This window comes from Mus pahari, chromosome 9 (assembly GCF_900095145.1).
Source record: "Mus pahari chromosome 9, PAHARI_EIJ_v1.1, whole genome shotgun sequence".
Classification (NCBI taxonomy): domain Eukaryota; kingdom Metazoa; phylum Chordata; class Mammalia; order Rodentia; family Muridae; genus Mus; species Mus pahari.
Window position 1 is genome coordinate 56,554,817 of NC_034598.1, and position 14,034 is coordinate 56,568,850.

A 14,034-nucleotide genomic window follows, 5' to 3' on the forward strand; every position below is an offset into this window, starting at 1 on the left:
ATCCAGTTGTATATATAACGCATGGGGAATTAAGCTACAGTCAAACGGTGACTGTTGCTGAGCACAAAGAAAGAAGGAAGGGAGGACGGTGGCAGAACTTACTCTGAATGTAGAAAGATACAATGTTCTGAAAACTGTGAACCACCAACAAATCTTACTGCATCCTTTTGCTCTGCTGGTATTGCTTTCTGTATCGGCAAAGGCTTTAAACAGAACAGAAAGACATGGAAAGAACAGGGAGGATTGACAGGGTCTTAGCTGACTTGATGTCCGAGCCCACCATGAAGCCTCTAGCTCTCTTCTTGAGAAAAGCATACTTTTACCAGGCGAGCATGATGACTCTGGGTATTTGAAAAAGAACATTGATATACTTAAAATAATTCTGACAATATGTAAAATCTTGGCCATGTACATCTTCGGTCTGCCTTAGCAATCAGACTTGTAGCCTCCTGCCTTAGTGGCCAGACTTCTGTCTGTGTTTAAACTGTTCAAGGTGTAGCCTAGAGTCAGAACCTGAGAGAGATTTCAAGATGACAGCATATGTGGACTGCATAAATGTAAGGTGTATGCATATAAGTTAGCAAAATCTATTCAAGTCAGCTTCTCTTTGGGCTTTAGCCAGAGTTGAGCCTTTTAAAAAATTAATCTCTAACATTTCAGAGCAACTTCTCAGTGGAAAGACATATTAATTCTAGAACAACACAATTAAAAACCACATATTTTTTTTTCAATTCTAAAACCAGTACTTTACATTTTTTCATTTTGCTTTCTTTCTCTTAATTTTCTTTCTTCCTCCTGCATCTCCTCCTCCTCCTCCTCCTCCTCCTCCTCTACTTTCCACAGTATCTCACTGTGTACATGTCTCTGGTTCACCTGGAGCACACTATGTAGACCATGCTGACTTCAAACTCATGGCTATCTACCTACCTCTGCCTTTCTAAGTGCTGGTTTAAAGGCATGTGTTACCATACCCAGTAAACATCTTCTTTTAAACTTAAGGATCTTGTTGACAATTTGACTTTAATGGGCACAATCCTGAAAGTTTGTAAGATTGGCAGAATATTGAAAAGAGAACCCTAGGTTTTACATTCCAAAGCAAGTTCCCCTGGTGTGATTTTTCTCTAGTGTTCAATAAACATTAGAATACCCACACATTGGAGTTGCTAGAGTATTAAGTGTGATGCCACCTAAAGCACACATAATTTAAGGGTAACTCTCCCTCTTCACTGGCTGCCACAGGGTAGGTAGGATTTGGTAACTATTGAGAATTTGAAGAGATTATCAGAGGGAGGGAGGGAGGTAAAGAAGGGTGTGAAGAGAGAGAGAAGAATGAACATAGCCATCATAAAATAGACCCCTGTGGCATTCCACTCTCGGATGGAGAGTTTCCGGTGACTAACATGGATACGTTTGGAGATAAGAACTCTGAGAAAAGTGAGCTGGAAGAGCAGCATAGTTTTGTACATCTGTGGGCTTCAGTTCTTGTCTATAAAAAAACAGGTTGCATTGATACTTAGGCCAAGGAGTCCTGCTGTAGTTGTGACTGCGTGGCATAAGAAACACTGCATTTCCCCCTCTTTGCTGGAATTTCTGGAATGGCGGGATTGCCTTTTGTCTTAAACCACAGTTGAATCTGCCTCCAGAGGTGATGCGTGCTGAGTCCTTAGGTAGTTTGAAGAAACGTGCATGACACCCGTGCCGGAATGACTAAGAACATGAGTAACACATTGGAAATGTCAACCACACCCTCCTGATATTTAGTACAATCTCATGTTCCAAAACTGAATCCTGGAAATAATCCCTGAGGTGGTGGTGGGGGGAATGAAGGATGACTTCACAGACCTCTCCTGGGTCTTGTGACTCATTCTAATGAATCAGAAGATTTGAAGAGTGTGATAGTTATACTGTCACCTGGAACCAGGATCCTGAACCTTATAATAGGAAGCCAGATGAGCACTGGCATATAGGCACTAATTCATGGCTCTCCACTCTTTCTCTTAAAAAATAATTTTATGTGTATGGGTGTTTTGCCTACATATATGTCTGTGTACCAGGTTCATGCCTTGTGTCTTTAGAAGTGAAAAGAAGCCTTCTTACCTCTTGGAAGTGGAGTTATGGATATTGGTGTGCTGCCTTGTGATTGCTAGGAATCAAACCTGGGTCCCCTGGAGTAGCAAGCAGCTAGTGCTCTTGACCGCCTTGGTGTCTCTCTCTCTCTCTCTCTCTCTCTCTCTCTCTCTCTCTCTCTCTCTCTCTCTCTCTCTCTCTCCATGGCTGGAATGTAATAGAACTGGCTGCTTCAAGTCCCTGCCGCCTTTACCTCTCCAAAATGATGGACTGTGGCCCGGAATCGTGGGCTTAAATAAACCCTTTCTCTCCTGAATCTGCTTTCATCAGGGTGTTTTAATCCAGAAACAGGAAACAAAACGGAGACAGAGGGCGTCTTACATGCATCCAAGCATACAATTGATGTCCTAGGTTCCTTTGCGTTTAAAACCGGGCTACTTTAGAACTACCAAGGTTTATCTAGCACACAGCTTTGGAATCTGAAGATTGAAGATCGAAGATCGAGTAGCCATGTCTGGCCAGCCTCTGAATGCGACTGAGAAGTTACTTGAGAGCTTCAAGCAGCTTGCATGGAAGGGATCATAATGCAAGAAAGGAGGCAAGCAACACGCTGAGGGAGCCGAGCCCTTCTTATTACAGCCCACTCCCTTTGTAGAATGAAGCTCTCCTAGCTCATGACGGCATCCTTCTTCAAGCTTCAATTGACAGCGACAGATAGGATAAGGACCCAGGTTGCCCAGAGGATGTTAGTGCCAATGCTGTGCGGGACATGGGTGGTGCTGAGGAGAACCGTTTGAGAGGTGTAAAGTGGCCTGATTGAGAGTAGGGTAAGAGAAAGTGATGGTGAGACTACTCAACTCTATGAGGAAGAAAAATGCAGAACCAAACAGACATTTTGTTTTGAAGGCCGAAGAATTAGTATCGTATTTATATTGTGATGGAGATGAGCCAGACGAGTGAAGCAAAGTTAAAATCTCAGAGACAAACGACCACGGCTGCCTGCATTCCCTTCAGTTGGAGGGAAAGGGTTCAGAATGCTAGGAAAAGATGAGACTTATCTAGGGATCTAGACGGTTCACCTCTAGAGATGAGAAACGCGTTTATTATGGCGTGGACAGGAAGCACTAAGAGTTCACGCTTGGCCACGTGGTTCCCAGCTGGTATAGTGTCGAGAGGTACGCAGCTGATAGATACTGACTTCATGGATGGATTATGTCATTGGAGGGGTGGCTTTGAAGGGTGTTTCTTGCCCCCAATCTCTTTCTCCTTGCCTCATGCTGCATTAGAAGATCTGGTGATGCAAACATTTTGAGTGTTACTGTTATTGTTATAGTGAGGATGTTAAATATCCTCTGACTGTGACTGCCCATACACTAAAAGCTTGTTTGCCAGCCTACAGTGCTGATAGGTGACTGAACCGGAACCAGATGGGTCTTAGTGCAAATAAATCAGATCCCTTGAAGGGAATTTTGGTACCCTGGTCCTGGCCCCCCCCCCCGCCCCCAATTTCCTGCCGCCACTAACCACATACTCCATGACACTTTGGCTTCTCACAGACCTCAAAAGACATTGAGGTCAAGCAACCCTGGACTGAAGTTCCAAGGTTGTGAACCAAACAACTTCTTTTGAAGCTGCTCGGTGGGGCATTTTGTCAGAAAGCTAACACAGTCACACATGGTGACTTCCTGTGCAGGCACACGGCTCAGATTGCTTTTGTCTGATCTAGAAAGTCAAAAAGAACCCCGTATCAATCTTCTCTTCCCTCTGATGCTCAGCATGGTGGCATAGAGACCCTTTTAGGTGTGTAGCCTGATAAAACCGTAGTCTTTAGAATGAAGAGACTCACTTAAGAAATTTTGCTCCAACAGTTCTAACTTTGCCACGGCCGGTACTGAGTGCCCAGGCACCATTGCTGCTGATCGCCAGGGGGCGCTATTCCAAAGAGGAAGCTCTGAGGGGGTTGAAACAGTTTTGTTTTTCAGTGCCTGGTTATCCGTACAATCTCCCACTTCATTTTCCCACCTCGGGGCCATCACAGCATAAACGGTAGAATATTTCAATACACCAGCCAATGTTTCCTAAACTTCATGTTGCAAGCTCGATGAAGCACTGCGAGGAAGGAAGAGGAGATTGTAGTAAAACCAAGCGGCCCTACGGCAGGGGTTGCCTCCTGAAGCAAGGATGAACAGTTTGTTTGCCCCGGTTTAGCCTGTTTGTTGTGGTCTTCTTTTTACGTCCATTTCGCCCGGTGTGTACACGTTTCCTTCCGTTTAAATTTATTTGGCAAAAACGTGTTTCTCGGTGAGCTCGCATTTCTTTCCTAACGGGACAAAGAGAAACTTTAAAAGATGTCACGAAAATCTCTCAGATCCATGGTGGACAGGAGGCCGTCCGTCCCAGAGCAGCAAAGGGGTGGCGGCTTTCCCGGATTCCAGCCGCTCTCTCCCGCCCTCATTTTCTTGGCTGATCTCCTGGGTCATGTCCCAAGACGGGGACGGACAGAACGGTTCATAACAAGAGGACCGGGGGGTGCGGCGCGCAGGGTCGCGGGGCAGAGGCTAAGAGCAAGGGCAGCCCAGGTCTCGCAGGGGCATCCCTGGGGAGCGGCTCCCTACGTCACGTGGGACCCGCCCTGAGACTGAGTGTTGCAAACTCCGGGCAGCCGTCGTGGAGCTGAATTTCCGCGGTTGTGAAAGGCGGTGACAGCGGCGACCTCCCTGCTTCTCTGCGTGGGGTCCGGGACTCCACGATGGCCGGTCGGTGCGGGGCCCGTGGCGCGCTGTCGCCTCAGTTGCTGCTCTTCGACCTGCCGCCCGCGCTGCTGGGCGAGCTTTGCGGAATCCTGGACAGCTGCGATGGCCCGCTCGGCTGGAGGGGCCTGGGTGAGTGCGACTCAGACCTGCCCATCCTCCCCCGCGAGGGACTCAGATAACCCAGGGATCTGCCACTCACTCCCCTTCCATCTCTGACAGTGGGGTACTACTGTATCAAGTTAGGGGATTGGGAATGTCAGATGTTAAGTAAGCATCCCATGCTGGTAAGAGATTCTCGCTGCACTCGGTTTGCAGTGTGCACATAAGTATGCACAACAATTCAGTGTGCTGTTTATACACACAACTCTATTTTGCTCTTGCGGAAATAAATGAAGATACTCAATGCAAGTACAAGCTGGGGATATCTAGGTGGTCTGCGCAGCTAGGTGGAAGATTTTAAATTTGGGAGATTAAAATGGAGGCTTTACAGATAAGTGGGAGATTTTAGGTGTACATAGTTGGCTGTCTCTAGTTGGAGTAAAAATCTAGGCACATATGGGTTCCCAAACAAATCTTGGCAGAATAGGGCAAATGGCCACGGGCTCCCTGGGCTCACTGTCACAGGTCATTTGGGGATGCTTACTGGACATAGCAGGTTGATTTCTTAGGCTTGAATTGATGCATGCTGCGGACCAGAGCTCTTTCTCTATGGAGTATGGATATAATGCGTTTGCATAGTGATTCTCCTGGGGTAAGCTCTACAGTGTTTACTCTTGATGTAGCTGTAACTGCCTGGGCAAGTGAGTGGCGCCCTGGGCAGGACAGGAAAGGAGGAGGTGCAGAAGAAGTTAGGTCTGTGAGACAACAGGGAAGAAAGATGGAGAACTGAGCCTCGAAGCTGTGCTGAGATCTGAAGGAGTAGCTGAGCAAACTCTTATGTGGGAGGCTCTGAGTTTGAAGGAGTAGCTGAGCAAACTCTTATGTGGGAGGCTCTGAGTTTGACGCCCTAGTACACGTGCATGTGAATGTGCATTGAGAGAAAGCACATGTGCATGCGCGCGCACACACACACACACACACACACACACTCATGGATGGGCCATCCTTTTATGCACAAAGCAAGTGAGAATCTGAAGATATAGAGGGCCCCCGATTTCAAATGGAAAACAATTATAATAATGATGGGGACACTGTCCTAGCCTGATCATGATTTCTGAGGACGGTGACGATGTGATTGGGCTACGTTAGCAAGGACAGTTCAGACACTGGTGGGTCGCATAGCTGCCTCTGTGATGGGTTAAGTGTGTGTGGGATCAAGCGGCCTGTTTGCTCACATACTAGAATCACCCATGCAAGGCTTTTAACATACACATGCTTTCGTCTCTCTCTTGGAGCAGCTGATTCATAAGTGTGGGCAGAAAGCCTAACACGTTGCATTGACCAGATTCCTCAAAGCACTTTTGTTAAGTATTATTAGCAAAGGTAGTTTAATTTCGAGATGATATCTGCTTGATGGCAATGACTGCTTGCTTTGCAGCCTTATGATGTCATAATGGACACACAGAGCCTCTTGTAAGCATTCATTTATGACATTACCTTAGATTGCTAGCTAAAGTAGATCAAGGACAATTCACACCGGCAAACCTCTCCACACCTAAGATATTCCTGGGAAAACGTGTTGTTATTGTGTTATAGATTCTATGTAAGACTGTATCCAATTTTTTTCTCTTTTAAAAAGAAATAAGGAGCAGGAGAGGTGTCTCAGTGGTCGAGAGTGTGTACTGCTTTTCCAGGGGACCTGGGTTCTGTTCCTGGTAACCATGCCAGGTGACTCACAACCACCTGTAACGACCTGAAGTCCCTTGCTTCTGTTCTTCCTGAGTACCTGTGCTCCTGTGTATATAACCCCCAACATGTCCACGTAGATAATATTATATAAAAAAAACTTAAAAGTAAATATATTGTGCAAAATAGTCACTTAAAAATAAACAAACAAATCACATTGGAATATCTAATCAGGGTCTTCAATAAGAACAGTGAGACTAACAGGTACCACTTTCAAGTATTGGCTGTTGCCTCGCCCTGCATGAAGTACTTTACATAGACTGCCTCATGTACCTACTGTAAAAGTGTAGACCCCATTCCCATTTTACTGATAGAAAAAAAATGGATTGCTGCAGAGTCTAAGTGACTTGCCTTGAGGTAACCTAGCAACCAGAAGACTCTGGTGAGATGATCACACTTCTGAACTCACCCTTGCCTCCCCCTTTAGTTTCAAAAAATGGAATGGTTTTACCTCTTTTTTGGGGGTGGGGGGTTTGAGACAGGGTTTCTCTGTGTAGCCTTGGCTGTCCTGGAACTCACTTTGTAGACCAGGCTGGCCTGGAACTCAGAAATCCACCTGTCTCTGCCTCCCGAGTGCTGGGATGAAAGGCGTGCGCCACCACTGCCCAATAGGTTTTACCTCTTAAAACAGCTTTATGTGGGGACTGGAGAGATGGCTCAGTGGTTAACAGCACTGGCTGCTCTTCCAGAGGTCCTGAGTTCAAATCCCAGCAGCCACATGGTGTCTCACAACCATCTGTAATGCTATTGGATGCCCTCTTCTGGTGTGTCTGAAGACAGCAACAGTATACTCACAAACATTAAATAAATAAACAAACAAATAAAATTAAAAACCAAACCAGCTTTATGTTTGTGGTAAGAGTACAGAAGATGATAAAGAGTTCCCACATATCCATGTATGCATAGACGTTCTATCATGAAATCTGGGCCCCTGCTCACCAACCCACCCACTCCTGCTTCCTGGACCTGACAAGTCCATATTCTGTTCACACCGCTTTCATTTTTCCCAGACTCCCATCTCTCGTTTGGACTCCATCCCAGCCCCCACCCTGAGTTACCACGTCACATTTCCGCACACTGTCTCTCCCTCCTTTGGACTGTCTTATCTCAGGATGGTTTTGGACGACCTTGACAGTTTTGAGGTGTGCTTAGTGCTTGTCTTAGTCAGGGTTTGTATTCTTGCACAAAACATCGTGACCAAGAAGCAAGTTGGGGAGGAAAGGGTTTATTCAGCTTACACTTCCCACACTGCTGTTCATCACCAAAGGAAGTCAGGACTGGAACTCAAGCAGGTCAGGAAGCAGAAGCTGATGCAGAGGCCATGGAGGGATGTTACTTATTGGCTTGCTTGCCCTGGCTTGCTCAGTCTGCTTTCTTATAGAACTCAGGACCACCAGTCCAAAGATGGCACCACCCATAATGGGACCTCCTCCTTGATCACAAATTGAGAAAAATGCCTTACAGCTAGATCTCATAGGGAGGCTCCTTTCTCCATGTTAAGTTGACACTCAGCACCAGCCAGTACAGTGCTCCTCGATTGAGACTTATCTGATGCCTTTCTCATTATTACAGTGAGGTTGTTGAGTCTGGGGGGATAAAAATCACAGAGGTAAATGACAATTTTCAGCACAGCTTAACAAAGGTCTATACTTCTTTTATTATTTTTTAAATTTTTTATTAGATATTTTCTTTATTTACACCTCAAATGTTATCCCTTTTCCTAGTTTCCCCTCCCCACTTCTCACCAACCCACCCACTCCTGCTTCCTGACCCTGGCATTCCCCTATGCTGGGGCATAGAACCTTCACAGGACTAAGGGCCTCTCTTTCCATTGATGACTGACAAGGCCATCCTCTGCTACATATGCAGCTAGAGCCATGAGTCCCACCATGTGTTTTCTTTTCTTTCTTTCTTTTTTTTTTTTAAAAAGATTTATTTATTTATTTATTATATGTAAGTACACTGTAGCTGTCTTCAGACACTCCAGAAGAGGGCGTCAGATCTTGTTACAGATTGTTATGAGCCACCATGTGGTTGCTGGGATTTGAACTCCGGACCTTTGGAAGAGCAGTCGGGTGCTTTTACCCACTGAGCCATCTCACCAGCCCACCATGTGTTTTCTTTGGTTGGTGGTTTAGTCCCAAGGAGCTCTGGGGGTACTGGTTAGTTCATATTGTTGTTCCTTCTATGGGGCTGCAAACCCCTTCAGCTCCTTGGGTACTTTCTCTAGCTCCTTCATTGGGACCCTGTGGTCTGTCCAATGGATGGCTGTGAGCATCCACTTCTGTATTAGTCAGGCACTGGCAGAGCCTCTCTCTGGTATAGGAGACAGCTATACCAGGCTCCTGTCAGCAAGCTCTTGTTGGCATCTGCCATAGTGTCTGGATTTGGTGGTTGTTTACGGGATCGATCCCCAGGTGGGGCAGTCTCTGGATGGTCATTCCTTCAGGTCCATACTTCTGATTTGAATAATCTCTGCTGACATTTACCATGACGAAGGCAGTGTCTGTTGGGTACCCACATCATAAAACTTTTCTTTCTCCTCCTCTTTCCACATTGTCCCTTACAGAAGGAGGCGCTGTGTGTGCTCCTCCCTTTAGGAGCAGCCAAGTATCCCTCCTGAAGACAGAATAAAGTCTTTGACCTCAGTGTCATTTCTCACATCTTAAAACTTCTTTTTAAAAGATCTATCTATCTATCTATCTATCTATCTATCTATCTATCTATCTATCTATCTATGTGAGTACACTGTAGCTGTACAGATGGTTGTGAGCCTTCACGTGGTTGTTGGGATTTGAATTTTTAGGACCTCTGCTCTCTCCGGTTGTTCTCGCTTGCTCTGGTCAACTCCACTCGCTCAGTCCCTGCTCGCTCCAGCCCCACGATATATTTATTTATTATATGTAAGCACACTGTTGCTGACTTCAGACACACCAGAAAAGGGCGTCAGATCCCGTTACAGATGGTTGTGAGCTACCATGTGGTTGCTGGGAATTGAACTCAGGACCTTCGGAAGAGCAGTCAGTGCTGCTAATCCCTGAGCCATCTCACCACACCTTACCAAGCTTTTACTAGCTCATACTTCAGCTCTAAGCTACCAGCCCATTTGTCTCTTCTCCCTCAAAAGGGCTATAGATGCTCTACTGCCTTTATCCTCTCTTGAACCTTCTTTGCTTTGACTTCCATCTCTCCCTGGTCCTGTTGCCACTCCTCCCTAGTGAAGAAGGCAGTGCTCATTTCCAAAGGCTCCATGTTCTTTGACACAACGCACTGTCCTTTCTCCACAGAGCGCTCTGTGTTTCTCGAGCCGTGTGCCAGTCTTCTTTGCCTCCCTTTCTTATTGATGTCTCTCTATCGCTTGTGGTGCCTCTGGGCTGAATCCATGGCCCACTCTCTGCTAAATGCTGCTAACTCCCAACTGCCTCACCTGGGTCTTTATTAAGCGTCGGCTCCACCCTTCGGTTCACCTACTGGATAGATAGATGTCTTCAACTTAACACTCAAAACACCGCCCCCCAAAGCACTCCCATTTTAATGAATAGCAACCCCCACCTTTCATTTATTTAGGCCAAAAGATTAATATTTTGTAACTTCTCCGTTTCCTCACCACCCGCTCCCACCCCCAAACCACATCCTGTCTCTAAGCAACTGATATGTTGGTCTTTGCCGTTTTGATCTGTCTAATAATATAACCACTTACCACAGCCACCACAGCCACTGTCATTTACCTGGGTCAGGTGGCTGTCTTCTGAGTTAGATTCCTCTGTCCTTCTCAGATCCCTTTTCAAAAACAGCCGTCCGTGAGCCTTTTGTACATGCGACTAATGCCTCTTCAATCCTAACCCTGTGGTAGTTCTCTACCTCACCTTGGGTGAGCCTGCAGCTCCTCCATAAATCCTATCCCTCCTCTCTAGTCAGTGTTGACTCTGTTTCTTGAACATACAGGGCAGTTGTCCTGCGGACAGCCTCGAGGCATCCCTCTTCACCTGCTCTGTGCTTCGGCTTCCCCTGACTGCTTCTTGGACTCCCAAGCCAGGCTGTGGTGGCACATGCCTTTGATTCCAGCACTCGGGAGGCAGAGGCGGGCGGATCACTGTGAGTTTGAGGCTAGCCTGGTCTACAGAGCGAGTTCTAGAACAGCCAGGGCTCCCCAGAGAAACCCCATAAGCTCGAGACTCCCTTACGCTCCTTCTCTTCCTTTTCACTCTCATCTCTTCCACGTCTCACTTCACATCATTCACGTTTGATCTTGTTCATTGTCCATCCAGAAATACACTTCATAGTAATGGTCCTTCTTGACTGTCAACCTGATGGGACTGGGAAGCGCCTTAGGGGACTAGTAGATCCACCCGGACTGTCTGTGAGTGTGTTTCCAGAGAGCGTTAACTATGAGAGGGAACTCACACTGTGTAAACAGTACCGCCGCACAGCCTTGGCCTGCACGGAATAAAGGGCTGGAGTCAGACATTTTGTCTCGAAATACTCCTAGGCAGCCCTGAACTGAGCTGCTGGGCTCCACCACACCCTACCCCTGTGGTTCTCAGCCTCCCTAACGCTGCGACCCTTGAATACAGTTCCGCATGTTGCGGTGAGCCCCAACCATAAAATCATTTGCTTGGCTACTTCATAGCTGTAAATTTACTACTGTTATGAATCAAAATGTGAACCTCTGTGTTTTCCTATGGTTTCTAGTGACAGAACCCCCAAAGGGGTCGCAACCTACAGGTTGAGAACCAACGCCCTACTGTGCTAGCCTGAAACCTCTGAACCTGTGAGCTAAAAATGTTTTCTCTCCTTAGGTTATTTTGCTCAGATTCTTTGTCCTAACATCACAGAGTCTGAGCAGCACAGCCCAGGCAAGGCAACTGTTCCGGGTTGTTTGTTTGTTTGTTTGTTTGTATTTTTAATTTGTCTTATCTCGCACTGTCTCTCTTAGCATATAGCATGAGAGCTGGAGCAAAGCGCTTATTTTGTGTGTCAAAAAATGAGACGACAGGATCACTCTTAACCAGCTAAAATCTTTACTAGGTAAAATGTTCAACGAAGACGGTGCTAGGATGGTACAGTTACCTGCTGGAGAAGATTTTCCAAGTTAGTCTAGAGCAAACTTACATAAACACCATAAACACCGTAAGGAAGACTAGCACAGGAAAGCGGTGTGGGAAAGCAGTATTGGTCATTATCAGTCAATGACATTACACAGAGTTTGCTGTTCGGGACCTTGCTCTGTAGACCAGGCTGGCCTCAAACTCAGAGTTCCTCCTGCTTCTGCCTTATGAGTGCTGAGATTAAAGGCATGCACCACGTTGCCTGACTGACATCTACTTAGACTCTAAATTTCAGGCTGATATGCTAATGTAAAGGTGGCTTCTTCTCCTCTGAGCACCCAAGGGCAGACACCTTCAAGTCCTTATATGGGTCTAGCAAAACCTACAGATGGAGGGACATTTATGGTGGTGACAATTCTACTCAGGTACAAAATAAAAAGTGCACATGTATTTATGTGTAGATAATTACTATTTCTTACAAAATTGATACACTTGTCTTGACACTGTCTGGTGTGAGAAATGTATAGGTAACTGACACATTGGGATTTTGTTTTTATTGCTTGGGATGTAAAAAATACTCTTTATCATAAAAAGTATCGTATTGCTGTTCTTGATGCTGCCGAAACCAAACCCATTGCTTTGTGTGTTCTGTAGAAAACCTAAAAAGAAGCCTCTTTGTTTTCCCATTAGGTTACCTAAAAACAAACATTGAGATCACTATCTTAACTTCCTAGGGCTCTGGCAAGCGGTTACATGCAAATACAGAGATTGCAAATTGGGGTGTGTTGCGTTATTCTAAAAACCCCCCTCCAGAGACATATTTGCATATGGAGACACGATTTCTTTAACTGAATTCCCCAGTGGTTAGCACTATCTAGACAATTCTGCCTGCTCCAAATGGCCTGCTGTGACCTCTGAGCACCTAGGGATACTCTGGTAATAATTGCCTTCTCCAGGTAAACAGATTTATCAACGTCTCAGGCCCATCTTTTTGATTTATATAGTGCCTGGGTGCCTTCCAATAAGATTTGTCTTCTGTATTTGTCAAGGTTATCTAGAGTCACAGAACTTAAGGAATGTCTCTATAGATGAAGGGAAATTACCAGGATGACTTACAGTCTGCAGTCCAGCTAACCCAACAATGGGCAGATGTGAAGGGGAAGGCCACTAACTAACTGCTCAGTCCCATGAGGCTAGGTGTTTCCGCTGGCCTTCTGTACCAGCTGGAATCCTGAAGGAGTAGGTTCCAATGGATGGTTAGCAAGTAAGTGCAAGCAGGCGACGATAAAGGAAGCCTTCTTTTCCCATTGTCCTTCTGCAGGCCTCCAGCAGAAGGTATGGCCCAGATTAGAGGTATGCACCACCACTCCTGGACCTTGTTCTTTACTTGGAACTTGCTCTGTCTTAGGCTGGCCTTGAACTCATTGATCTGCTTGTCTCTGTCTCCTGGGATTAAAGGTTTGTACCACCTTGCCTGAACCTAAGCTTTTCATGGCCACTAACTATCCTTCAAAATCTGCCTCAAGCACCTGTGTTTTCCAGAGCCTTAAGCTCTGGATCACAAGGGAGCCTTCTATTTTTGGATTGTTGTTCATGCCGGATACAGTTAAGTTGACCACTGGGAACAGCCATCACACCTTCCAAAACAATGGTTTTTGACAACCACAGCCCATTTTTCTTACTTTATATTTTTAGTTTAGAGTGCTCTTTAACAACACAATTAAGCATTGGGAACCTTCCTCTTTGATTTATGAAGCAATAAAGTCCTGCATTCTGAAAGAAGGAAGGAAGTTTTGGGGGAAAGCAAGATTGCAGAGAATGTAGCTAACTTACCAAGAATTTGCATTCCTGTTGCAACAAATCGGAGTTATTGTTTTATAGAACGGGATTTAAATGAATTATACATTTTATGGTTGTGGATAATTAGTCTTTCTTTAGTGGTATTTCTATTCAAAATTCATTATCTTTAGGGAAAAGCTATTAAGGTTGCACCATGAATCACCGGTAAGAGAAAGAGAAAACATATTTAATTTCTAGTCCTGGAAGCCATTCATGCATGCAGGCAGGCAGTATTGAAATTGATTCTAACAGCGTTGCCTGTCTCTTACCAAGAACTTCTACAGAAAATAGCTTCCTCCCTAATCTAGTTTTCCTTACACTCTGCCCAGCTCTGTGTTACGTAGCTGAGATGGCCGGTTCATTTGATATCTGTTCACTCTCGCCTCAGCTGAGTCTTGGATGTATACTTTAAGGAAGGGCTGCTTGGTAGAGGCAGTTTCTCAGGCAAATGGCAGGAGGGAAAAGCCGGGGGGGGGGGGGGG

General features: G+C 45.7%; 1 protein-coding gene across 1 annotated transcript in view; it reads left to right on the plus strand.

Annotated features, from left to right (window-relative positions):
• The first annotated feature begins 4,636 nt into the window (after nt 1–4,636).
• Nucleotides 4,637–14,034, plus strand: part of Irak3 (interleukin 1 receptor associated kinase 3) — a 56,969-nt gene continuing 47,571 nt past the window's right edge. The window contains exon 1 of the mRNA XM_021205605.2: nt 4,637–4,949. Coding sequence (XP_021061264.1) covers nt 4,817–4,949 — 133 coding nt within the window. The 5' untranslated portion in view covers nt 4,637–4,816. The remainder of the gene's footprint in view (nt 4,950–14,034) is intronic.